Here is a 26,794-nt window from a genome sequence, read left to right as displayed (position 1 = left end):
GTTGACTAGCCAAGCCAGGTTTAATAGAATATAAAGAGAAATGAGGTGTCATGCATTCCTTCTATCTCTCTAATTTGTGAACACATTCGCTCTATTTCAAGAACTTCTTTTCTCACAACACTATTTTGCATCCACCTTTTAATAATTTTAAGTAAAATCTCTGGCCCACTCAAGTACAGGTTTATCCTGTTTATTGTTGTTGTTGTTGATGGTGATTATTTTTTCCCTCTAGATCTTTTGAATACAATGAACATTTAAAGGGAAATTCCTCTGCCTCACATTTCTGCATTTCTTTTGGTCGTAAGCTGTTCCTTTGTATTCAGATCTGGCCTCAGAATGATAATGTAGCACTTGGGGATGAAGATGCAACCCAGCAGACCAGCATTGGAGGACAAGATGGAGAAGACCTGAACAGCCACCGTGTATTTTCCTTTGGTACTCAGGTAGGTGGGCACAAATGTGACCCAGACACTGCAGAAGACCAGCATGCTGAAGGTAATCAGCTTGGCTTCATTAAAGCCCCCAGGGAGATTCCTGGTCAGGAAAGCCACCATGAAGCAGATGGCAGCCAGGAAGCCCAGGAAGCTGAGGGTGATGTAGAACATGAAAATGGACCCTTCATTGCACTGAAGGATATTCTCCCCAGGCTGGGAGTGGAGATCAGAGTCAGGAAATGGAGGAGAAACTCCTAGCCAAGTGGAGCAGATGATAATTTGGATAGCAGAACAAGAAAAAATTATGGAGATTGCCAAACTCTTCCCCAACCATTGCTTCATACTATTTCCTGGTTTTGTGGCCAGGAAAGCCAGCACCACTGTGATTGTCTTTGCTAAGAGAGAAGAAATGGCAACTGAGAAGATAATGCTGAAAACCGTTTGTCGGAGAAGGCAGGTGGCTTTTCTTGGTTGACTAATGAAGAGAAATGGAGATAAGAAGCAAAGTAGGAGGGAAACCAGGAGGATGTAGGAGAGGTCCCGGTTGTTAGCTTTGACAATGGGAGTTGATCGGTGTTTAATGAATATGACTAAAACAAGGCTTGTGATTGAGAACAGGAGCAAGGTAACAGAGGCCAAGATAATACTCAGATATTCTTCATAAGATAGGAAGGATATGACTTTGGGAATACATCGGACTCGATCCTCATTTGGATATTTTTCATCAGTACACTTGATGCATTTTTCCATATCTGACAAAAAAGAAACAAAAGATACTTTTTAAAAAATAAGGTCTTAGAAGAAAGTGCTATAAAAGAAACATTATCCAAACCCTTTTCTAACAGCGGTCGTTGGACAATTGACTTTTGTCTCAACATACGTCCTTACACAATCCACTATAATGATGGGTCTACCAAGAACAACTTTGAAAAGGCCAACTGTGACATAATTGAAGCTGACCTCTCATCTCTTAATTGGCACATTATTCTCCAGCTGTACCACTACTGCGGACCACTACAATGCATTTGGACCAAATGATAAAGACTATAAAGATGAAACAGCTAAATCTAACCTCTTTGACACATTCTTCAGCTCAGTCCTCATTAACAGCAATGGCTCATCTGCAACCTTCTCCTGTCATACCATATCCTACTTCAACGATCTAACACAAATTGATTTTACAGAAGAAAATGTTAGAAATACATTTCATAACTTAAAACCAACCCTTTCTATTGGACCTGATGAACTATGTGCTTTAAGAAGCTCTGCTCAACTCTGGCTGAAACTCTAAGCATAATTTATTATGAATCTTTCAGAACTAGTTCCTTACCTAAGCTATGGTCACTAGCAACAGTCATCCCCATCTTCAAAAAAGGAGTTCCAAGTAACATTGAAAATTATAGACCAATCTCTCTGAGTTGTGTCACTTGCAAAGTCATGGAATCAATCATAAACCAATCTATCCTGTAATCTGCACCTCCTATACTGCAAAAACATATGGACCACTCAGCTTGATCAGGGTAAAACAATAGATGTAATCTACATAGACTTTTGAACCAATGATTCAGTAGATTACAATAAACTTCTTCTGAAACTTATATGCTATGGCATCTTCAGAACATTACATGATTGGATAACAGTTTCCTGTCAAACAGACAAGTAGTTAATATAGGAAGTGTCATGTCTAAACTTGCTCCCATCATCAGTGGTGTCCCTCAAGGCAGTGTTTTAGTACCAACATTCTTGAAAAGGAGCTTCACCACATAGAAAAATCATCTAAAAACTGGGAACTTCAAATCTCAACCAGTAAATGCTCTGTCCTCCACATTGGTAAAAAGAATCAGAATACTAAATATGTGCTTGGAGGTAATGAACTTGTACATGACCCTCACTGTCAAAAACCTTGGAGTAGTCATATCCAATGACCTAAGTCCTAAAGCCCACGGTAATAACATTGCCAAAAGAGCATTAAGAGTTGTCAAAATAATCTTACCTAGCTTCTTCTCTGCTAACAATAAACTGCTAACCAGAGCTTACAAAACATTTGTCAGACCAATTCTTGAATACAGATCACCTGTATGGAACCTGCATTGCATATCAGACATTAATACAATTGAGAATGTCCAGAAATATTTCACAAGAAGAGTCCTTCACTCCAACTCCTGCAACAAAATAATCAGCTTCATCCAAGGACCATCAGGGCTAGTGTGCCACCACCTTCTCAACAACCTTACCCAAAATGGGAAGGTTGGAGAGTGGCCTATAGTTTTTCAAATCGGCTGGATCCAGGGATGGTTTCTTAAGGAGGGGTCGCACAACCACCTCCTTCAAAGGCTGCCGGAATGACCCCTCCCTCAAGGAAGCATTAATCAATGCCTACATCCAGCTCCGTTTTATCTCCTGACTGGCTGAAAACAGCCAGGAAGGGCATGGATCCAGTAAGCACCTGGAGGAACTCACAGCTCCCATGGCCTTGTCCACTTCCTCAGGGGTTACCAGCTCAAACTCTTCCCAAATGATGGAACTAAGACCTGACCCTGTCAGCTTGGTCTGAATTGCCCAATTGGAGTCCAGGTCATTCTGAATCTTAGTGACTTTATCTGCAAGAAAGTGAACAAATTCCTCAGCCTTCCCTTGCAAGGGTTCCATTGCTGTTTCCCTCGCTCAGGAGAGAGCGAGTTACCATAAACAGGGTGGCTGGCTGAGAATCTGCAGCTGCAATAAGGGTGGTAATGTACACTGACTTTATTTATTTTATTTTTATTTATTTTATTTATTGGATTTGTATGCCGCCCCTCTCCGCAGACTTGGGGCGGCTAACAACAATGATAAAAAACAACATGTAACAATCCAATTTAATAAAACAACTAAAAACCCTTATTATAAAAAAACCCAAACATACACACAAACATACCATGCATAACTTGTAAAGGCCTAGGGGAAGGAATACCTTAACTCCCCCATGCCTGGCGACAAAGGTGGGTCTTGAGTAATTTGCGAAAGACAAGGATGGTGGGGGGCGTTCTAATCTCGGGGGGAGTTAATTCCAGAGGTCTGGGGCCACCACAGAGAAGGCTCTTCCCATGGGACCCGCCAAACGACATTGTTTGGTCAACGGGACCCGGAGAAGGCCAACTCTATGGGACCTTATTGGCTGCTGGGATTCATGCGGTAGAAGGCGGTTCCGGATGTATTCTGGCCCATTGCCATGTAGGGCTTTAAAGGTCATTACCAACATTTTAAATTGTGACTAGAAACCGACCGGCAGCCAGTGCAGGCCGTGGAGTTTTGCAGAAACGTGGGCGAACCTAGGAAGCCCCATGATGGCTCTCGCGGCCGCGTTCTGCATGATTTGAAGTTTCCAAACACTTTTCAAAGGTAGCCCCATGTAGAGAGCATTGCAGTAATCAAACCTCGAGATGATGAGGGCATGAGTGACTGTGAGCAATGACTCCCTGTCCAAACAGGGCCGCAACTGGTGCACCAGGTGAACCTGGGCAAATGCCCTCCTCGCCACAACCGAAAGATGATGTTCCAAAGTCAGCTGTGGATCGAGGAGAATGCCCAAGTTGCGGACCCTCTCTGAGGGGGTCAATAGTTCGCCCCCCCCCCCAGGGTAATGGACAGACAGATGGAATTGTCCTTGGGAGGCAAGACCCACAGCCACTCCATCTTGTCTGGGTTGAGTTTGAGTTTGTTGACACCCATCCCGGCCCCAACAGCTTTCAGGCACCGGCACATCATTTCCACTGCTTTGTTGACTGGCCATGGGGTGGAGATGTATAGCTGGGTATCATCGGCGTATTGATGATACCTCACCCCATGCCCTTGGATGATCTCACCCAGCGGTTTCATGTAGATATTAAATAGCATGGGGGAGAGGACCAACCCCTGAGGCACCCCACAAGGGAGAGACCTAGAGGTCGACTTCTGACCCCCCACTAACAGCGACTGTGACTGACTGGAGAGGTAGGAGGAGAACAACTGAAGAACAGTGCCTCCCACTCCCAACCCCTCCAGCCGGCGCAGAAGGATACCATGGTCGATGGTATCGAAAGCCACTGAGAGGTCAAGAAGCACCAGGACAGAGGACAAGCCCCTGTCCCGGGCCTGCCAGAGATCATCCATCAACACGACCAAAGCACTTTCCATGCTGTAGCCGGGCCTGAATCCAGACTGCTGAGGACCTAGATAATTGGCTTCTTCCAAGGACCGCTGGAGTTGGAGCACCACAACCTTCTCAACAACCTTCCCCATATTAAATTTTATTTTTTCCCCATAAAGGGAAGGTTGGAGACTGGACAGTAGTTATTAAACACGGCTGGGTCCAGGGAAGGCTTCTTGAGGAGGGGGCGCACAAGTGCCTCCTTATAAAGGGCCATAAAGGACCCCGTCCCCAAGGAGGCATTGACAATCTCCTGGGCCCAGCTCCGTGTCACCTCTCAGCTGGCCGAAACCAACCAAGAGGGACACAGATCCAGTAGACAGGTGGCGGAACTCACAGCTCCAATGGCCTTGTCCACTTCATCAGGTGTCACCAAGTCAAACTCCTCCCAGACTGATGGACAAAGACATTTAGCCCCAGTCACCTCGACTGACTCATTGTCAGCCGATACTGCTATACAATTGGAGTTGAGATCAGCCCGGATCCGAGCGACTTTATCAGCGAAAAACGAGTTAAATTCCTCAGCACTACCCTGTAAGGGCTCCCCAACTCCCCCCTGATTTAGAAAGGAGCGGGTCACCCTAAACAGAGTGGCCAGGCGGGATTCCGCTGATGCAATCAAGGTGGCATGGTACGTTTATCTTGCCGCCTTGAGCGCCACTTACAAGTGTTCGGTCGGATTCAGACTTACTCTTCCTCCATCGCCTCTCTAGACGTCTCTTCTTGCATTTCAACTACCAGAGCTCCTCATTGAACCATGGAGCTATATGGGGTCTAGTGCCACAGAGAGGTCGCAAAGGCGCAATTCGGTTGAGAGCCTCCGCTGCAGCCTTGTTCCAGGCCTCAGCAAGAGACTCTGCCGAGCTGTGGACGAGTGAATCTGGTAAAGCCGAGTCTTCGGAGAGGGGCGGCATACAAATCCAAATAATAAAATAAATAAATAAATAAATAAAACCCCAAGCACCCTCTGAAAGCCCTCAGGGTCCATCAGGCATATGGGGCGGAACCTCCTAATCGGTTCCACCTCACTGCGGGGGAGGATTGGAGCTAGGAAATTGAGCCACAGTAGAAAATGGTCTGACTTTGCCACCTCTATCACCACGAGGTAAGCTGTAATGTAGGCTCTTCCCCGTATTTGGTCAGACTCAAAATTTCTGTCCCTCCATGCTTACTCTAGCTGTCTCTTCTGGCATTTCATCCCCCAGAGTTCCTCAGTAAACCCAAGAGATCTTCCGGGTCTACTAAGTCGGAGGGCCACAAAGGTGCAATCCAGTCCAGAGCCCCCAATCCAGCCTTATTCCATGCCATCGCCAGAAACTCAGACGGACTATGGACAAATGATTTGGGAATTTCCCCAAGCTCCCTCTAAAACCCATCCTGGTCCATTAGGCACCTGGGGTGGAACTTCCTAATTAGTTTAACCTTCCTGCAGTGGGGTATTGGTCGGTCAAAGTCCAACCTCAACAGGGAATTATCTGACCATGACAAGGGTGTGGTGACTACACCCCTTAAATCCAGATCATTTCCCCACTGCTCCGAGAGAAAGGTCAAGTTGCATGTATGTCCCCCTCTATGAGTTGGACCCTGAATTACATGGGTCAGGTCTATGGTAGGCATTGAAGCCATTAACTCCTGCGCTGCTTCCAAGGTTTCATCAAGCAAACAGTAGTGCCTACCATCCCTGTCCTACTGTCCTATTGTCTTTTTAATCATTACTTTCTATGTTATGTTTATATAAATTACTATCTTATACTTGATTGACAAATAAAATTAATTAATTAATTAATATATAAATCCATAATTTAACAATTCCCAAAACAAAATTAAGAAGAATCTCATTTTAAAAAGATATGTACAATATAGTTAAGTCAGTGAAAGAAGGAAGTCCCAGGACATGAAGAATTTCCTTTGTGATTTGCTCAACCCTCATAGGAACCTACATTGGAAATAATAAATAGTTAATATTTTAGATCCAGTTCATAGGATGCTATCTTTTGAAAATTCACTGGTAGAGAAAGTTGATCCTGCAAACAATCTGGGATGTCTACTCAAATAAATAAAAAGGGTGTAATGAGGCACACCCGTAACTGTCCACACCATCTCATTGTCACTTGGGGATACCTTCTCAGTAAGCCTCAAGGGAAGGCCCACGTAAAAACCATTCTTCCTGGAATTGATGTAAGACAATTCCTCAAGTTTCAAAGAACTCAAATGTTCCCAGATAGATCAACATGGAATGATACATTCAAACCAAAAAGCAGAATAGATATTTTATCTGGCACTAGTAAAGTCTGCCAAATCTGCTCAACCCCCCCCCCTCCATTTCTTCCCAGTCCCTTCTTGAAGGTGGTTTTGCTGTTCTTTCATTGCAGTATGAAATTGTGCAATTTCAAAGTAAACTAGAAATCTGATGAACTTCATTTTGTCTTTTAACTTGCATTTTCATGAAGATGTTTTGGACAAATCCAGTGACATGTGGCCTGACACCCCCACCTCGTCTTCCTTTTTCTTTTTTGTTTCTTAACCACCTTCTTCAGTGGATATGGTCCCTTCTGGACAAGGAATGCAGTTGTAGCAGCAAACTGGTTCTCCTTCTCGAGCCTGCTTGACAAATCCTGGGTGACAATTTTCTACACATTTGGACTTAGGCAGAGACTAAGCAGAAAAACAAGAAATGACAAAGAAAGCACATCAAAATTAATCATCTTTAGAAAATGGAGGCCAACATGAACATTAACCAAATTGCCCATGTATTTAATATAAATGTGCATGTGTGTTTGTGTGTGTTTGTGTGCGTGCGCGTGTATCATATTTTTACTGAGAATTAAAAGGAAGGGAGACTAGTATAAATCTATTTCAAGCTATATTACTCTCATCAGTTCACCATACCCTTACTGTGGTTTGAACCTTGGGAGTCAGTAGCTTTAATGTCTAGACCACAGGTTCTCCTTCTCCTTCTGTCAAATCACCCTGCTATACCCAAACATAGAAGGGAGCATACTGCCTAATGTCTATGTTATACACATTTACATAAAAAAATTAGAGCCATAAACACTGTTTCCCGAAAGCTGCGCGTGTGTGCCCGTGCCCCCAAATACCCCCCGCGCATGCTTTTTCACGACTGTGCGCTCCCCATCCCCCTGCCAGCCCGTGGGGGGGCAGAGGAGGGGAGGCGCCAGCAGCAGAATGGAAGGGAGCCGCGGCCGCCCCCGCCTCCCCATGGTGCCTCCGCCCCCCACGGCCTTTCAATGCTGCCCCCCTCCCGCCCGATCCACTGCCTCTGCTCCTCCTCCGCCTCCTGCCTTTGGGCGCAGCTCCTCCCGCACCCGGAACGCATGCCCTGCCCGTCTCCCAGTCCCTTTGCCGAGAGCACTTTCGTCCTGGGCTCTCAGCAAGGGGATTGCAGAAGAGGCGGGCAGGCGTTCTCTCAGTGGAGGCTGGCGAAGGTGATATTCAATGTCGGGGGTGCACGGGCAGTTGCGCACGCTCCCTATCTCCATACCAGTCCACTTGGAACATTCAAAATAAGAAAAATTTTCGCCTGCGAAGGCTTTTCTTATTTTGAATGTTCTGAGTGGGCTGGTATGGAGATAGGGAGCGTGTGCAACTGCCCGCGCGCCCCCGACATTGAATATCACCTTTGCCAGCCTCCGCTGAGAAGAACGGAGAGAGAATGAGAGTGAGTGAGAGCAACAGACAGCAAGATAGAGAGAAAGTGAGAAAGACAGAGAGAGAGAAAGGGGGGGGAGAAAGAGATAGCAAGAGTGAGAGAACAAGAGAGAGAACGAGTGTGAGAAAGAAAACAAGAGAGAAAGAGTGAGAGAGAGAGAAAGCAAGAGAGAGAAAGAAAACAAGAGAGAGAAAGTGAGAAAAAGAGAGAGAGCAAGAGGGGGAGAGAGAAAGAGAGAGAGAGAAAGAAAGAAAGAAAGAGAGAGATGAGAGAGGAAGGAAGAGAGTGAGAGAGAGAGACAGAGAAAGCAAGAGAGAGAGAGAGAAAAGTGGAAGGAAGAGATAGAGAGAAATGATAGAAAAAAGGGATAAAAGAGAAATGAGAAAATGATTGAGGCAGAGAATGACAGGAAAGAGAGAGAAACAGAAAGTGACTCTTGATTTAAAGCATATTGTAAAAGCACTTAAATAATAACAGAGAAAAAAACCCAGCCCTCACCTGTTTTTATTAATAGTTATGTTTTTGGTTTTGCTGGTTGATTTAGTTTTAATAGTGATGGATTTTGGTTTTTTTTTAATTATTAATTTCTTTTAATAAAAAAGAAGGGATTTTTTTCTCATTTATTTATTTATTTATTTATTTATTTATTCATTCATTCATTCATTCATTCATTCATTCATTCATTCATTCATTCTATGCTGCCCTGTCCCAAAGGGACTGTCGCTCAGACACTATACTTTTCCGCCCACAGCGAAAAAAAATTAGAGGGTATATTGGCCATAAAAGGATTATATTTTTTTCTATATATTTTCTTCTGTTTAAGTGGTTGCCATCTTGATCAAATGAAACTAAATCTGACTAGTTTCTGGAAATGTAAGAAAATGACAAGGAGTTGAAATCATAGAAACATAGAAACATAGAAGTCTGACGGCAGAAAAAGACCTCATGGTCCATCTAGTCTGCCCTTATACTATTTTCTGTATTTTATCTTAGGATGGATATATGTTTATCCCAGGCATGCTTAAATTCAGTTACTGTGGATTTATCTACCACGTCTGCTGAAAGTTTGTTCCAAGGATCTACTACTCTTTCAGTAAAATAATATTTTCTCATGTTGCTTTTGATCTTTCCCCCAACTAACTTCAGATTGTGTCCCCTTGTTCTTGTGTTCACTTTCCTATAAAAAACACTTCCCTCCTGAACCTTATTTAACCCTTTAATATATTTAAAAGTTTCGATCATGTCCCCCCTTTTCCTTCTGTCCTCCAGACTATACAGATTGAGTTCATTAAGTCTTTCCTGATACGTTTTATGCTTAAGACCTTCCACCATTCTTGTAGCCCGTCTTTGGACCCGTTCAATTTTGTCAATATCTTTTTGTAGGTGAGGTCTCCAGAACTGAACACAGTATTCCAAATGGGGTCTCACCAGCGCTCTATAAAGCGGGATCACAATCTCCCTCTTCCTGCTTGTTATACCTCTAGCTATGCAGCCAAGCATCCTACTTGCTTTCCCTACCGCCTGACTGCACTGCTCACCCATTTTGAGACTGTCAGAAATCACTACCCCTAAATCCTTTTCTTCTGAAGTATTTGCTAAAACAGAACTGCCAATACAATACTCAGATTGAGGATTCCTTTTCCCCAAGTGCATTATTTTACATTTGGAAACATTAAACTGCAGTTTCCATTGCTTTGACCATTTATCTAGTAAAGCTAAATCATTTACCATATTACAGACGCCTCCAGGAATATCAACCCTATTGCACACTTTAGAGTCATCGGCAAATAGGCAAACCTTCCCTACCAAACCTTCCCCTATGTCACTCACAAACATATTAAAAATAATAGGACCCAGAACAGACCCTTGTGGCACACCGCTTGTAACCTGACCCTGCTCAGAATACTCGCCGTTAACAATAACTCTCTGATGTCTACGCTTCAGCCAGCTGCAAATCCATTGAACTATCCAGGGATTAAGTCCAATCTTCACTAATTTATCTATCAGCTCTTTATGTGGCACTGTATCAAAGGCTTTGCTGAAGTCCAGGTAGGCAATATCCACGGCACCACCTTCATCCAACACCTTTGTGACATAGTCAAAGAAATCAATGAGATTAGTCTGACATGATTTGCCTTCAGTAAAGCCATGCTGATTTGGGTCCAATAAGTTATTGTTTTTTAGGTGCTGATTTATCCTCTTTTTGAGTAGAGTCTCCATCATTTTAACTACAACTGATGTCAAGCTAACTGGCCTGTAGTTACCAGGTTCTTCTCTACTGCCCTTCTTGTGGATAGGCACAACACTGGCCATTCTCCAATCCTCAGGAACTTCTCCTGTTAACAGGGATTGGTTAAACAAATCAGTCAGGGGGGTAGCAAGGACAGATCTGAGTTCATTAAGAACTCTGGGGTGGATGCCATCTGGACCCATTGCCAGAACATGTCCTCCCACAAGTATGAACCTTTTGTTTGAAACACAATATTTAGAACCTAGTATACAGAAAATGTCCTTTCTGTTGAAGAATAACAATCAGTGACATGAATTGACATGGAAAGACAGACCCATATTGTCTCTCCTATATCCCATATATCTTCTCTTCTATCCCTATATGTTTCTTCTATTCTCTCATTGATTATTTTATCCTATGCTCGATCTTCTATTCTTTCTCTAATTTTATTTCCTCGAAGGTGTCCTCTATTACCTTCATTGCGTATTATTGTGTATTGGACAAAATAAATGAATAAATGAATAAAATATTTTCTAATTGTCCCTCATTAATTCTTATATCAAGAAGGACTTTGAATCAAAGTCAAGTGCTTCAGTGTTTTATTTTATTTTATTTTATTTTATTTATTTTATTTTATTTTATTTTATTTTATTTTACTTTATTTTACTTTATTTTACTTTACTTTACTTTACTTTACTTTACTTTACTTTACTTTACTTTACTTTATTTTATTTTATTTTATTTTATTTTATTTTATTTTATTTTTTATTTTATTTTATTTTATTTTATTTTATTTTATATTTTTATTTTTATATTTTATTTTATTTTATTTTATTTTATTTTATTTTATTTTATTTTATTTTATTTTATTTTATTTTATTTTATTTTATTTTATTTTACTTTATTTTACTTTACTTTACTTTACTTTACTTTACTTTACTTTACTTTATTTTATTTTATTTTATTTTATTTTATTTTATTTTATTTTATTTTTTATTTTATTTTATTTTATTTTATTTTATTTTATATTATATTTTTATTTTTATATTTTATTTTATTTTATTTTATTTTATTTTATTTTATTTTATTTTATTTTATTTTATTTTATTTTATTTTATTTTATGTTATTTTATTTTATGTTATTTTATTTTATTTTATTTTATTTTATGTTATGTTATTTTATTTTATGTTATGTTATTTTATTTTATTTTATGTTATGTTATGTTATTTTATTTTATTTTATGTTATTTTATTTTATGTTATTTTATTTTATTTTATTTTATTTTTTTTTTATTTTATTTTATTTTATTTTATTTTATTTTATTTTATTTTATTTTATTTTATTTTATTTTATTTTATTTTATTTTATTTTATTTTATTTTATTTTATTTTATTTTATTTTATTTTATTTTACTTTACTTTACTTTACTTTACTTTACTTTACTTTACTTTACTTTACTTTACTTTACTTTACTTTACTTTACTTTACTTTACTTTACTTTACTTTACTTTACTTTACTTTACTTTACTTTACTTTACTTTACTTTACTTTACTTTACTTTACTTTACTTTACTTTACTTTACTTTACTTTTTTATTTTATTTTATTTTATTTTATTTTATTTTATTTTATTTTATTTTATTTTATTTTATTTTATTTTATTTTATTTTATTTTATTTTATTTTATTTTATTTTATTTTATTTTATTTTATTTTATTTTATTTTATTTTATTTTATTTTATTTTATTTTATTTTATTTTATTTTATTTTATTTTATTTTATTTTATTTTATTTTATTTTATTTTATTTTATTTTATTTTATTTTATTTTATTTTATTTTATTTTATTTTATTTTATTTTATTTTATTTTATTTTATTTTATTTTATTTTATTTTATTTTATTTTATTTTATTTTATTATTAGATTTGTATTACCTATGAGATTTGTATTACCTATGAGATTACATTTTCTCCAAACAGAACAAGCTGAATCTACAAGTTGTGGAAGAAAGAGCGGGAAAATGTGATTATTTCACCCACCTTCCTGAGCAATGTTAGCTGTGAAAGATCATCTGTGTTGTTAATAACTCTCTGTAGATCAAAATTGTTCAGTTTTTCTAGTGCAGAATTATCCTTAGCAGAAGCTCTGCAGCTCCTAATTACCAGATCTCCTTCTACATATCCATTTGGTTTCAAGTACAGCGTGTCTCGGGAAAAATTCCAAAAATCCTTCTTAGCCAGAAAGGGATGGAACTAGAATAGAAACATTCAAGAACCTTAAAAACAGAGAATTTGGTTTCTTGCAACCATCCACACACTGGACAGCTTGGGAGGGGCAGATCAGCTGTCTTGCAAGGAGAAATGTGGCCTTTCAAAAGCCTGCGCCAGGATTAGGTTTTGAGTATGCTACAATGCACAGCTCACTTAGAAAGAACATTGATGCTAATATAACATCTCTAATAAAATGTAACTTTAAGGAAACTCAAGCCTTGGAGGTTTTTTCCCATTGGGGGTGTTTCTTGGAACCCTGACACTCTTCTAATAACTGATGTCCTACGGAGAGGGGCAGCATACAAATCTAATTAATAATAATAATAATAATAATAATAATAATAATAATAATAATAATAATGGTTAAGATTTTTCTTTTTTTAAGACTGTGGGATACACAATGGGATTATATGGCAGAATACAAAGAAAAATATCCTAATGGAATAAGGAGTTTTAGAAGTGAGCCAATAAATCAGAGAAGTTCAGTCTTCCTTTCACTGATTATCTTAATGTCAAGACTGAACAGCTATCAGTTAGAGAAGCTTTAATTGGGATTCCCACAGAGAAGAAACATTGAGCTAGATGCTCTCAGGTTTTCCTTCAATTTTGTAAAGGTAAAAGTCTATGTTGGTAAATACAAACTTATATACAGCAGTACCTCATGATACGAACCCCTTGCCATACGAACAACCCGAGATATGAACCCAGGGTTCGGAAATTTTTTGCCTCTTCTTACGAACATTTTCCATCTTATGAACCCACCCCTGCCGCACGGCTGTTGCTTTTTGAAACAGCCAGGGGGCTTCCCAGCGTCCTCCTGAACCCGAACGCCAAACCCAAATTTCTGGGTTTGGCGTACGGGAGGCCACCAAGAAGGCCCCTTGCTGTTTCAAAAGATGACAGCCAGGTGGCGGGGCTTCTTGGCGGCCTCCCAAATGCTGAACCCGGAAGTTTGGCAAAGATTCGGGTTCGGGAGGCTGTTGAGAAGCCCCGCCGCCCGGCGGTCACTTTTTGAAACAGCTGGGGGGCTTCCCAGCGTCCTCCTGAACCCGAACGCCAATCCCAAACTTCCGGGTTTGGCATTCAGGAGGCCGCCGAGAAGCCCCCCGGCTGTTTCAAAAGGTGACAGCCGGGCGGCGGGGCTTCTCGATGGCCTCCCAAATGCTGAACCCGGAGGTTCAGCAAAAGTTCGGGTTCGGGTGGCCGCCAAGAAGCCTCGCCGCCTGTCTGTCACCTTTTGAAACATCCAGGGGACTTCTCAGCGTCCTCCTGAACCCGAACGCCAAACCCGAACTTCTGGGTTCGGCGTTCGTGAGGCCACTGAGAAGCCCCCTGGCTGTTTCAAAAGGTGACAGCCAGGCAGCGGGGCTTCTCGGCGACCTCCCAAACACCGAACCCGGAAGTTCGGCAAAAGTTCAGGTTCGGGAGGACGCTGAGAAGCCCCACCGCCCGGGTGTCACTTTTTGAAACAGCCAGGGGGCTTCCCAGCGTCCTCCTGAACCCGAACGCCAAACCCGAACTTCCGGGTTCGGCATTCGGGAGGCCACCGAGAAGCCCCCCGGCTGTTTCAAAGGTGACAGCCGGGCAGCGGGGCTTCTTGATGGCCTCCCAAACGCCGAACCCAGAAGTTCGGCAAAAGTTCGGGTTCTGGTGGCCGCCAAGAAGCCCCGCCGCCTGGCTGTCACCTTTTGAAACATCCTGAGGACTTCTCAGTGTTCTCCTGAACCCGAACGCCAAACCCGAACTTCCAGGTTCGGCGTTCGGGAGGCCGCTGAGAAGCCCCCCGGCTGTTTCAAAAGATAACAGCCAGGCAGTGGGGTTCTCGGCGGCCACCCAAACCCGAACTTTTGCTGAAGTTCCGGGTTCAGCATTGGGAGAATGCTGAGAAGCGCCTGGCTGTTTCAATTGAAACAGCCGGGCGGCAGCGTTTTTTTTTTCGTTTTTTTTTTCATTGCACGCATTAATTCATTTTACATTGTTTCCTATGGGAAACCATGTTTCGTCTTATGAACTTTTCGCCTTACGATCCTCCCCTGGGAACCAATTAGGTTCATAAGATGAGGTATTACTGTATAAAGTATTTTTAAATGCATAAATTCTTTTTAAATTGTAGCAGGATTTAATATTTAAATGCCTCTGTTACGGTGCTGGCTCTTTGGAAGATTATGTGCTGAGCAATTATATTGGCCAAATCTGTCAGCGTTTTCTAGCACAAGACGTTTTCAGATAGTTCTCTAGCTTCACCTTGGGATTCTTGTTCCCAAAGAATTTAATTTGATGGACGCCATACCTGCCATGGTTGTAGCCTTGGTTCCCTGAATATATTTTTACGTTCCTTTCTTCTCCTATGGGATATGGATAAATATGCAGCATTCAAGGCATGGGCCAGAGTCAAAATGAAACTGTAAAGATAGGAGTCATTTTGCATCCAGATACTGTTGCTTTTCTTTTCGGTCTCCAGTGCTGCTTTCTGGGTACATCTTCTTCGTCTTTTAACAGAAAAGAATTGCTTTGAAAGATGACAGTGAAATGTCTTTTCTTCATATTTGGGTTCCAGAAAGAATCCTGGTTTAAAGCCATAATCTCTTCGCTTTTTTCTAAATAGAAAATGAAAATTCCATATACTATGAACGAATTTGAGAATGCTATCACTTTCAATTGGGCAATTCACATAAGTTGCCATGATCCAGATTTTCCCTTCAATGGATCCTGGCAAATGCATAAGTGTTAAATGGAAAGGAAGAATTCTGTCCAAAAGGGAAACAAATTCTATGAAATGAACAAAGACATTGACTTGTCTCCATTTGGAGAGAGCATCCCTGAAAGCTGCTCTATGTCCAGTTGTTGAGAATTGGTGTGATATAACAACACAAATTCCATTCCTGACAAATGTAGGAGTTAAAGTCCTCATGAAAATCTCTCCTTCCTCTGTGTCTGAAGCAAAGAGACCAATCAAGGTCCATTTGAAATAGAGGAGCACTTGGACAGTTCTTTTGTAGAAGAATCCCTTTTTGGGTAAAAGCTGATGATGAAAGGGGAATTGACTTTTTTCTTTCAGAGCTTCTGAACCAAATGCACAATTGATCTGGAAAAAACAATGAGAAATGCTCTGGAATCTTTGACATCAGATTAAATCCAAAATATTGACTTTAAACAAATTCAACTCTATTCCAATGTACATCATAGAATACTTTATTGTTGATTAGTTATCAGTCCACTTCAAGATATACAGTATAAAAGATGGGACCTTAACAAGACCTTACTTAATGTAGAATATGAGAAATAAGTAGAAGAAAATAAAGAAAAAGAATGCAAACCCTAAAATTTATTGCACAAGACGCTCATATTCAGATCTCAACTGAAATTATTTGTTCCAATCAAGGTTCACATTAAATGTATTTTTTATTTCTTATTGGACAGAAAATATATTATTTTGATGCAACTATCATCATTAGGTCATCTAATATGCAGTTCAAGACACTGACCTCTCTGTGTGTGTCTTTTTCTTCTTCTTTTTTTTACATAATTCACATTCAAATGATACTGTATGTTTACATTTTCTTGCTCTGGAAACTACTCTCCACTGAAAGAGCCTTGGTTAAATATTCCATTGTGTCCAGCTATTCAAATTTTCCTTCAGTAAATACCAGCCTAAGTTGTTTAGGGATTTCTTCATTCAAATATATGATTTGGAAGGTTATGTATGTAGTGGTATATCCATTTCAAGGTGCCAGTTTTATTGAGGATAGTTAAATCTTTCTCTGCTTTGATATCCTGAATACTTTGTGCAGAAACCTTTTTAGCTTCTTCTCCAGTTACACAAGAGAAAAAGGAAAGCAAAGCTCCTAATATGATTTGTCAATTGTTCAAACCAAGGCCTCTTTAATTGAATGTATGCCTGCTCCAAAGTACAGATGTTTTGGAGTTTGACATTTTCATGGCTTCCACATCAATGATTTTCTTTTTTTATCATATATTTTATTGATTTTCATAAAATGAACAATCAGACAAACATACATTTAACACAAAAAATGGGGTTGTATTTTCCCTGCTTATTTCAAAAGTGTAAATTTGAATACAGAAAAAAGAATACATATTTGAAATTCAATTCATTGTTATAAATGTAAAGAAATGATTTGTTTAACTTTTCATAATAATTCTTCATATATAAACTAATTCTAATATAGTTTTAAAATACTTCTCATAATAATTCTTCATACATAAACTAATTCTGATATACTTCTAAAGTCATATTCTAACTAATTTTAATATAACATATAAATCTTATCTCTACGAAAACACTTCACACATTTATTTGTTTGTTTATTTTAACCTTTTACTGTTTCTTCTTATTAATCCATATATAAACTTTATTCCATGTTTCATAAAATGATTTTCTTAGGGTCTTAGGATGTGTACTTCAAGTTGGTTCATTAGTGCAGGTAAGTCATTAATGGTGAATGACAATGGTTAAATTTTGCACCCTTCTCTTACCCCTTGGAAAGTATCAGTCCATTTACCTATAACTTCATTGAGTCCAAATCAATCTCTCAAACAAGTGCTTGTAGAAAAGGTTTTCACCAAGGCCAACAGTCTCCATTCTATTTTAAGGGTAATCAATTTCTTCCATATTTCTCTTTTTACTGTGTCAAATGTTGCACTAAGATCACCACATGGTTGTTTCTATGGATTGACCTATTTAGTAATTAGATAGTTCAAGACAAAGCAATTCTCAATTACAGATTTCCTCTCTCTGAAGCCTGTTCTTCTGAAATGATGTGTTTTTCATCTACCCACTCTCTTTTTTTCTCTTTTGTATTTTATCTTAGGATGGATATATATTTATCCCAGGCATGTTTAAATTCAGTTACTGTGGATTTACGAAATATCTCATTTCTACTGAAGAGGAATCTAGCATGTATTTTGGCCACAAGATCTATTAGATGAATTGTTCCCCTTTACTCCACCTTTATATAGAGGAAGTACTATTGACATTTTCTACCCAACTGGAAATGGCAGATATTTTTTATATATCTTAAATCAGCTTAGCAATTGAGGGACCCACAACTTGAGATATTTTTGAATAGTTCAGAAAGTGGAATCTTTATTAGCAATTGCAATAGCATTTAGACTTATATACTGCTTCACAGTGTTTTGCAGCCCTCTCTATGTAGTTTTACAGATATTAAGCATATTCCCCCCAGCAATCTGGGTCCTCATTTTACCAACCTTGGAAGGATGGAAGGCTGAGTCAACCTTGAGATTTGATCTGCCAAACTGCTGGCAGCTGGGGATCAGGAGAAATAGCTTGCGGTACTGCACTCTAACCACAGCACCACCGAGGCTCTATTGCCATTCTGATTCTTCTTTGGGTACAGAATACCCCTTCATGTGGTCACACAGCCTCTTCTTACCTACAAAAAAGTGCAATAGAAGCTTCAAAGCAGTGGAGATGGTTTCATGAGAGAATATGGCTACATTAATGTTTGCTAACTCCCCCCTATGGATCCCAATCCTTAGGCATGACATCTACAATGACTAGACTGAAAAACAGCTCTTGAATTTTATAGAGAAAATATGGTTTGATGTATCACTTAATAAACAAACTTTACAAAATAGAAGAGAATACAGACAAACCTGGGGGATTTTATAGCTGCCTATTAATGTTGATATCTGGATAGAGATGTCCAAGAGAGCTCCATCAAGAAGAGCCAAAATGTTGTCTTTCCTTCCACAGCTGTAGTTGGGAACATTGGCTTCTCCAGTAGAGAGAATGTCCATCAAGGCATCTGAAGTACCAATTGTGCTCAAATAGTTATCCTGCACATTGTAGCCAAGTGTGAGATTGTTCAGGACCCACTGATTCTTGTTCACCACTTCAATTCCAAAAATGAACTGCAGTATTCTTGAATTATCAACAGATAAACTAGTGTAAAAAATGTTCATGTTACTCTCACCATAATGAATAGCAGCAATTATTAATATATATATATATATATATATAATCCTATTTATCTCCACACACAAACTGAGTTTTAATCCATGACTGATTTTAAGACAGAGGGCAATGACAATAACCCATCACCATTAAATTTGTATAAGTGTTAAAAAAGATGGGCTGAAGGCTTAATAGTCACAAATATATGATCATTTATAATGGTAGTAATTTTCATTTCTTATTGCTATTTCTCCAAGTATAAGAATTCAAAATAGTTCAATCATTAAAGGCAAACTAGCATAAAAGGAGCAGAATGTTCCATTAGTGCCCCTGAAAAGCAATTCAATTCAATTTAATTCAATTTATTAGATTTGCATGCCTCCCTTCTCCGAAAACTCGTACCAGCTCACAGAAACAAACCATACTCTATTCCTCTAGGATAGCAAAAAGTAGTTATTTAAATATGGAAATGGTCTGGGCACCTACAAATAGAACCCTTCAATCACTTATTCAAACTAAAGTTAGTTTTCAAGTGATGATCTCAGGACTGATTAGTCAAGGAAAATAATCTTGACTTCTTTCAAGTATGTTTCTCTTCCCCATCTTTGGTTTTGAGTGTATCCACAAAATAAGACAAAGAAGGAAGCCATGGAAATCAAAACAATACAAGAAACTAGAGAAATCCTACAATATAGGAGTACATGAAATAAGAAGGAAAGAAGGAGAGTGTTAGAAGTGCAAATAAAGGGAGTGCAATTCCTTCACACTGAGACACGTACAAGTGAGTCTGATTATAAGGAGTCATGTTGAAAACCAAAGTTATATGTGGTATTTGTGTTGCGGTTGTGACTACACTGATAAGATGGTCTCCTGGCCTGTAATAGCTCCATGGTTTTGTTCCACCTTCATGATCCAAAATAAGTGGACACTTCATTCTAAGCTTCCCATAGATTGGCAGGGATACCAGCAGTATTAAAAACAAAAGCAGGAGGCACATTATTCAAGGGCTGAATCTATCCCCTTCCTGTTTCTAAACAAAATTAAGAATAATAGAAAGCACTTTCACCAAATGGAATCTGCAGTGATTTTCCTGATTCACACAGAGACAAACTGAACTTCACCTGGAAAAGGAAGAAAATAAATTCAAGAGTACTGTCCCTGCTTGTCATAAATGTTATGCAAAATACTCAGTATGACTAGAGGCAATTATCTTCTGATGCAAGATTCCTCTTCTGATGCAAGATTGCTTCAATCTGAGGTTTACCTCAAGGGAATATCTGGAGTGTTAGCAGAAGGGATTCTCAAACCGGGATGGTGATAATTACAGTGAGAAGCAACGTCTCATCTGGTGGTTCTGAAGTTCTTCTGGCACACCGTTTCAAAGGAATAGCTGGAGATATATCCCTTGGGGCACGGTCAGGACATGTTCACAAAGTGATGTTGGATGAAGATACTTCAATACCCAGGAAATTGGATTTTGCTGTCCTTCACTGCATTCGATGTCGCCAGAGACTGCTGGGGAACTTTACCCAGAGCTATGGAGTTTGGTGCCACTCTAGATTGATGACATTTAATTCTAATGGTGCCTGTCAATCAAGAGTTGATCCCTGCCTAAAGTTAAGAATAGGGCCTCTTTCTAATTTTCTTGCATATTAGATTGGCTTATATCAGTCTCAAACTGGAGCTGATTTATTTGTTTGTTTGATTGATTGATTGATTGATTGATTGATTTGTATGCCGCCCCTCTCCGTAGACTCGGTGTGGCTAACAACAATAATAAAACAGCATATGACAAATCTAATATTAAAATAACTAAAAAAACCTTATTAAAAATCAAACATACACACAAACATACCATGCACAAATTGTATAGGCCTGGGGGGAAAGGAATATCTCAATTCCCCCATGCCTGATGACAGAGGTGGGTTTTAAGGAGCTTACAAAAGGTGAGGAGGGAGGGGGCAATTCTGATCTCTGATGGGAGCTGGTTCCAGAGGGTTGGGGCCACCAAACAGAAGGCTCTTCCCCTGGGTCCAGCAAAACGACATTGTTTAGTCAATGGGCCCCGGAAAAGACCAACTCTGTGGGACCTAACTGGTCACTGGGATTTGTGCGGCAGAACGTAGTCCCTTAGATATTCTGGTCCGATGCCATGAAGGGCTTTATAGGTCATAACCAACACTTTGAATTGTGACCGGATACTGATCGGCAACCAATGCAGACTGCTGAGTGTTGGTGTAACATGGGCATACTTAGGGAAGCCCATGATTGCTCTCGCAGCTGCATTCTGCACGATCTGAAGTTTCCAAACACTCTTCAAAGGTAGCCCCATGTAGAGAGCGTTACAGTAGCCTCAAGGTGATGAAGCTACATGAGTGACTGTTAGCAGTGACTCCCGATACAAATAGGGCTGCAACTGGTGCACCAGGTGAACCTGGGCAAACACCCCCCTCGCCACAGCCGAAAGATGTTTCTCTAATGTGAGCTGTGGATCAAGGAGGATGCCCAAGTTGTGGACCCTCTCTGAGGGGGTCAGTGATTCCCCCCCACGGTGATGGATGGACAGATGGAATTGTCCCTGGGAGGCAAAACCCACAGCCACTCCATCTTATCAGAGTTGAGTTTGAGTCTGTCTGTTGATGCCCATCCAGACCCCAACAGCCTCCAGGCATGAAGTAAAGCTTAATTTCCAATCTGTCAAAGCAATATCAATTTTTGGATGAGAACCAACTAAGAATCAGGAAAGTGACAGCTTGTGGGCTCTGCCATTGGATAAACAGAAGAAGTTATAGAGGGATAGAAATTTGTTATTTTATTTTTCATTGACACACTCTGTGTTGACTTTCCATATTTATACAAAACCCCATATCCTTTGTCAGTGCTCCAATTAGCATCCAAGAAATAAATCGGAGACCAAAACTTGGCCTTCTTCCAAGTTCCAATTTATTAACAGAGCCATGTTGGTTACAAACTGTTGTCAACTCGATATTAACTTTTCCTTTAGTTTTTAACCCAGGTTAAAGTGGTATCAATCCCTCTTGTCTGCCTCTGTGTCCAGAAAAACCAGGTGTAGGCAATGGTCCCTCTTGTCAGCCTTTGCGTGGCGAGGTGTCAGCATCAGATGTTGGCACTGGCATCAGCCTCTCTCACCGGCCTCCGCGTCATGTGGTGAGCATCAGATGTTGTCGTTGGCCTCTCACACTGGCCTTGCATTATATAATGTCAAACAGCTTCCAGGGTCTCCTGTGTGTTTGGAGGGGAGGTTGACTCTAGCGTCGGCTTCTCTCACTAGCCGTTGCTTCCGCGTCTCTTGGCGAATTAGAGCGTTGGTGCCAATTCCCCTCACTAGCCTCGATATTTTAGAAAACAGCCCCTCACACTGACCTCAATGCCCCTCTCACCAGTCTCAGTCTCAATGTCAGCTTAATCACTCACTCATATGCTCGCTCGCCAGCAGCTCAGTCTCTTTGTAGTTCAGTTTCTTTGCTTAATTCCCCTGTTTGGCTTGTTTACTGTATATAACAATGATAGAAACCATAAGTTTTAAAATAAAGAATGCTAAAGATATTACAACTTTTGTTATCAGACACACAGGTTCATAGGTCAATTAAAATGTTTTGTTCAAATAAAGAGCCATATTGAATATATTTTGATAATTTTGACCAATGAATTTACATTTTCTATATTTAACCATTGTGCCCAGTCCTCAAATCTTGTTTGAGTAAATATCATCTTAAGGATGTTTAGATATTTCTGCTTTGAAATATGTTGATTTGGAAGTACATTTGTAAAAATGCTATTTCGTTGCACTATCCTTATTGAGCATGATTGTGGGTCTTTCTCTGCTTCAATATCTGATGTACTTGTATCAAGCTACAGTGGAACCTCTACTTAAGAACTTAATTCATTCCATAACCAGGTTCTTAAGTAGAAATTTTTGTGAGTAGAAGAAACTTTTCCCATAGGAATCAATATAAAAGCAAACCCATTAGGAAAGAAACAAAAGCTCGGAATTTGGGTGGGAGGAGGAGGAAGAGGAAGAAGAGGAGGAGGAGGACAGTTGCTGCCAAAGGAAGAAGGTGAGGTGAGGGGAATAAAAAAAATCCAAAACTTTAAACCTTAAAAAAAAGAGGGACTCTGAGGCGGCGAGAAGGAGCATGCGCCTCCCATACACCCGGCGTGAGGCTGCCTCCCATACACTGCACCAGACAGAGAAACCCAGGCAGGCCAGAGAGGGAAACCTCCTGCTCCTTTGACCAATAGGTGGCTGCTGCTGCTTCCTCTTCCTTCCCATGCTGAAGGGCTTCCCTCTCCTCTCACTCGCTTGCTTTGTAGCCGGCACTTTTCCTTCACTATGGTGACTCCTCGGTTTGACTGAAGCCAAGTTGATCTGGCTGGGGTGAAGTGCCCCCTTTTGCCTTTCCGTGCCCAGCCATTCTGGGAGGCAACCTCGCGCTGGGTGTATGAGAGGCAGCGCGAGGGAGTTATCACAGCAAAGTGGTTTATTCCCACTCCAAGTGACAAGAGAAGGGAGAATGCTTCATTTGCTCTGGACTGCCAAAGCCTCCTTAAGAGCCACGAAAAGGCTCCTCTGGCAGCCCAGAAAAGCCTGAGATGGCTGTGATTAAAGGAGGAATGGCAGGAAACTGGCCAGGCCTTCGTGCCACTCTCAAATTTCCTGGGAAATTTTTCTGGGCTTGGGTTCTTAAGTAGAAAATGGTTCTTGGCAAAGAATTTTTTTTATTTTCTCTCCAATCACAGTACAGTAAAAAAAAATACCAACATCAACAAATTGCTTTACAATAAATCAATTTCAAAAAATTATGGTATGCAAATCCAATACTACCTCTTTCACTTTTGACATCTGGATAATAATAGCTGCTCAATTTTCTTATGTTATACAAATAACCTATTAGCTAAAACACCTTTTAAGCCGTTCCAAATTTTTAATACCTCAAGATGATTAGCCAGTAATATTTCAAATTTCTCCAAATCTCTTCCATGTCAATTTTCATGTATAGTCAATAACCTTTACAAATGTTTAATGCCTATTAATAAGGAATCCTTAAGAAAAAACATTTAAAAATTCTTCCAGTAGGGAAGTCAAGGGGGGAAGAATAAACCCAATAATATTACCTAGCATTGCCAAATTAGTCGAATTACAAATCTAATTACTAATTCCTTTATATAAAAAATTGAAAACAAATAAAAATTAAATATATAAAAGTTAAAAGAATGAAGAGAGAGTAAGAAAAGAAAGAATTTAAACTAAATAAAAAAGATAAATAGAAAAGTGAAACAACAGCCAAAAAAACCAAGAAAGAAGTGCAGAATGAGAAAAGAAAGAAAAAGAGGAAAGGGTAAAGAAGAATTTTCCTCTTTTTCTCACTAAACCTATCTCCATATGGCATTTTCCAAATTCGCAAAATCTTAAAATTCAGTTAAAAAATACAATATACCCATTAAAATCCTCCAACCCACTCTAAAAGGAGGAATAAACATCCATCCTAATCCTTTTGCTTATCCATATCTCATAAGATCATCATATCCTATTTTCATTTTATTGCTGTGAACTCGACAACATCTTCATACTCCACTTCTACTTATATTAATGCAATCTCAACAGAATACTAATACTTTTTCTAGTTACATATCAATATAGATGCAGTAAAATCATCCAGCCCTATTTTTTTTTAAAAAAAAAGAGAGCAAAGAAAAAAACAACAACCCCTTAATAACTCATTGAAGTCAACTTCTATGTATAATGCTGCATACTCAGCTGAATCTTCATGCCCTAGTCTAATTTTATCGCTGCATACCCAGCGGAATCATCATGCCCTAGCCTAAAGTGTTGATCCCAATGAATAAAAAAGAAAATTCCCTTTCCTTAAACCTAGCTCAACTTATATCCTTTTTCCAGTCTCGGGTTCTTAAGTAGAAAATGGTTCTTAAGAAGAGGCAAAAAAATCTTGAACACCCAGTTCTTATCTAGAAAAGTTCTTAAGTAGAGGCGTTCTTAGCTAGAAGTACCACTGTATTTAGTTTGTTCTCCTGTTGCACAAAATAAAGGAAGACTACAGCTTCTAATATAATTTGTCAGTAATGTTGGGGAACAGAACTTGACCAATTCAGATTCGTACCGAATTTCGTGCCGTTCGTGATGCCAAGCCCGAACCCGAATTTTTTTGAAAATCCGTGCCGGGGTTCGGGGTTCAGGCAATGTGGCGAAGCAGCGGACCAATGGACAGCCTTCTTACCTGAAGCCATGCGGTCTCCAGACATCAAGGTAAATAAAAGGCTGTGATTGGCCATGTGTCCTGCTGACCACTGATTGGCCAGCAGGATGCATGGCTTGGATTGGTCCCTAAGGACACCTGACCTGCCTCTATAAAAGGCAGCACCTTCCTGTCCATCCCCATTGTAAGAGATTCCAGCTAGGGAGGGGAAGTCTGTGTTAGTTATACTGAGAGGAAGAGATAGCTTAGATTCTAAAGACCTACAAAGTTTGTTTCTGCTACACAGAAAAGGAGATATTGTCCTCAAAGACTCTTCATACAAGTTTAAGAGACAAAAAAACTTTGGTGAGCATCCAGGCAGAGCTGAAGAAGAAAAGGACAGGGAGAGGCAGGGGTGGCAGGGGGGCAGTTGCTCTCTGCTACACTTCCACTTTTATATTTTTAAAAACTTATTTCCTTTCATTTATTTTGTGGCCAAAGGCATGGAAGGGCACATCAATATTACTTTGTGGGTAATTTTGGGGTGATTTTCTCTATGCTACACTTCCACTTTGAAATTTTAAAACCATTTCTTCGTTTCATTCATTTTGTGGCCAAAGGCATGGAAGGGCGCAACAATATTAGTTTGTGGGTATTTTGGGGGTGATTTTCTCTGTGCTACACATCCACTTTAAAATTTTAAAACCTTTTTTTCCCTTTCATTCATTTTTATTTTAGGGGCTGCAAGACTGCCACTCAGTATGCCAAAAAAAAGAAAGGTTGCTGAGTATGACCAAGCCTGCTGTTTCTGTCTGCAAAAAAGTTCTCCAGTGTGGTCTGGGTTCCTTCTTGTCTTGGAAAGCAACACCTGCTTCCGGGGCCAAAGCTATTTCCGGTATCCAGAGGGAGGGAGACTCCTGTTCATGTCTGCTAAAAGGTTCTCCAGTGCAGTCTGGGGACCTTCTTGTCTTGGAAAGCAACACCTGCTTCCAGGGCCAAAGCTATTTCTGGAATCCAGAGGGGGGGAGACTCCTGTTCCTTTCTGCTAAAAGGTTCTCCAGTGCGGTCTGGGGTCCTTCTTGCCTTGGACAGCAACACCTGCTTCTGGGGTCATAGCTATTTTCAGTATCCAGAGGGAGGGAGACTTGTCCAACGTGCAGATTGGGTGGGTGGAAAAAGTTTGTGTAGAAGTGATCAATCGAGCCATTCCAGTAATTAAAAAGTGCAATTGCTAACATGTTGAAAGCCATCCTGACTCTAAAGAGTATCGCGGCATAAAAATTGAATAAATAAACAAATAAATATATATATAAAAAGGGGTGGACGGACACTTTTGTCTTGTTACTGACTTCTGGCACTCGTACTTTTGGGTCCACCTCTGGGCCACTTTCTTTCAATTTCTTTCTGTGCATTTCCTTTTTTTCTATATAAAAGAAAAGCCACTAGAGCTCTGTCAATTTATTTTTGGGTAAAACAAGGGCCAATTCCTATCTCTGCATCTCCGTCTTCTGTCTAATCTGAAGCCTCTAGTGCTCTCTGAAATGTTGGGTCAAACATGGGGCCACTTCCTGTATCTGTGATTTTAATGTTTTTCTGTCTACCTGAACACCGCACATTCATCTGTTCCTTGGACCAGTGTCACTGCAGGCCTTGAAACATGAAGAAAACCGTGAAAAGGGGACATGGCTGTGCTGCTGCTGCTGCTGTTGGTGATGTAACTGGTGCTACAGGGGCAGGTAGAGGACGTGTAACATCTGCGTCTCCTACCCCTTCCTCTGGTGCAAGCAGGTGCCTGGGTTTGATGCAAGAAGACGTTGGAGATGACATGGCATGCAGCGCAACCTTTTCCTTGTTATTGCCTTCTACACACTC

At 39.9% G+C, this 26,794-nt stretch overlaps 1 protein-coding gene across 1 annotated transcript; it reads right to left on the bottom strand.

Moving 5' to 3' along the window:
• Window positions 1-275: 275 nt before the first annotated feature.
• Window positions 276-18,715, bottom strand: LOC139159159 (vomeronasal type-2 receptor 26-like). The gene is made up of 7 exons (XM_070736511.1): window positions 18,407-18,715; window positions 15,060-15,854; window positions 12,539-12,751; window positions 7,128-7,254; window positions 2,895-3,034; window positions 1,765-1,798; window positions 276-1,186 (listed from the first exon to the last, which is right to left on the bottom strand). Exons 1-7 carry the CDS (start codon window positions 18,713-18,715, stop codon window positions 276-278), a joined length of 2,529 nt encoding a protein of 842 aa, XP_070592612.1.
• Between the last annotated feature and the right edge of the window lie 8,079 nt (window positions 18,716-26,794).

Source organism: Erythrolamprus reginae, chromosome 2, assembly GCF_031021105.1.
Source record: "Erythrolamprus reginae isolate rEryReg1 chromosome 2, rEryReg1.hap1, whole genome shotgun sequence".
Taxonomy (NCBI): Eukaryota; Metazoa; Chordata; class Lepidosauria; order Squamata; family Dipsadidae; genus Erythrolamprus; species Erythrolamprus reginae.
The sequence above is the reverse complement of the archived record's forward strand: the minus strand, read 5'-3'. Positions and strand labels throughout refer to the sequence as shown.

What these genes read in the sequence shown, in the direction of transcription:
- LOC139159159 (XM_070736511.1), bottom strand. Translation starts at nt 18,715, where the DNA reads ATGAACATTTTTTACACTAGTTTATCTGTTGATAATTCAAGAATACTG. An exon ending in AGCTAACATTGCTCAGGAAG is followed by an intron (nt 7,255 to 12,538) that starts GTGGGTGAAATA and finishes TTTTCTGCTTAG; the next exon opens with TCTCTGCCTAAGTCCAAATG. An exon ending in TGGACAAGGCCATGGGAGCT is followed by an intron (nt 1,799 to 2,894) that starts GTGAGTTCCTCC and finishes CCTTTTTTGAAG; the next exon opens with ATGGGGATGACTGTTGCTAG.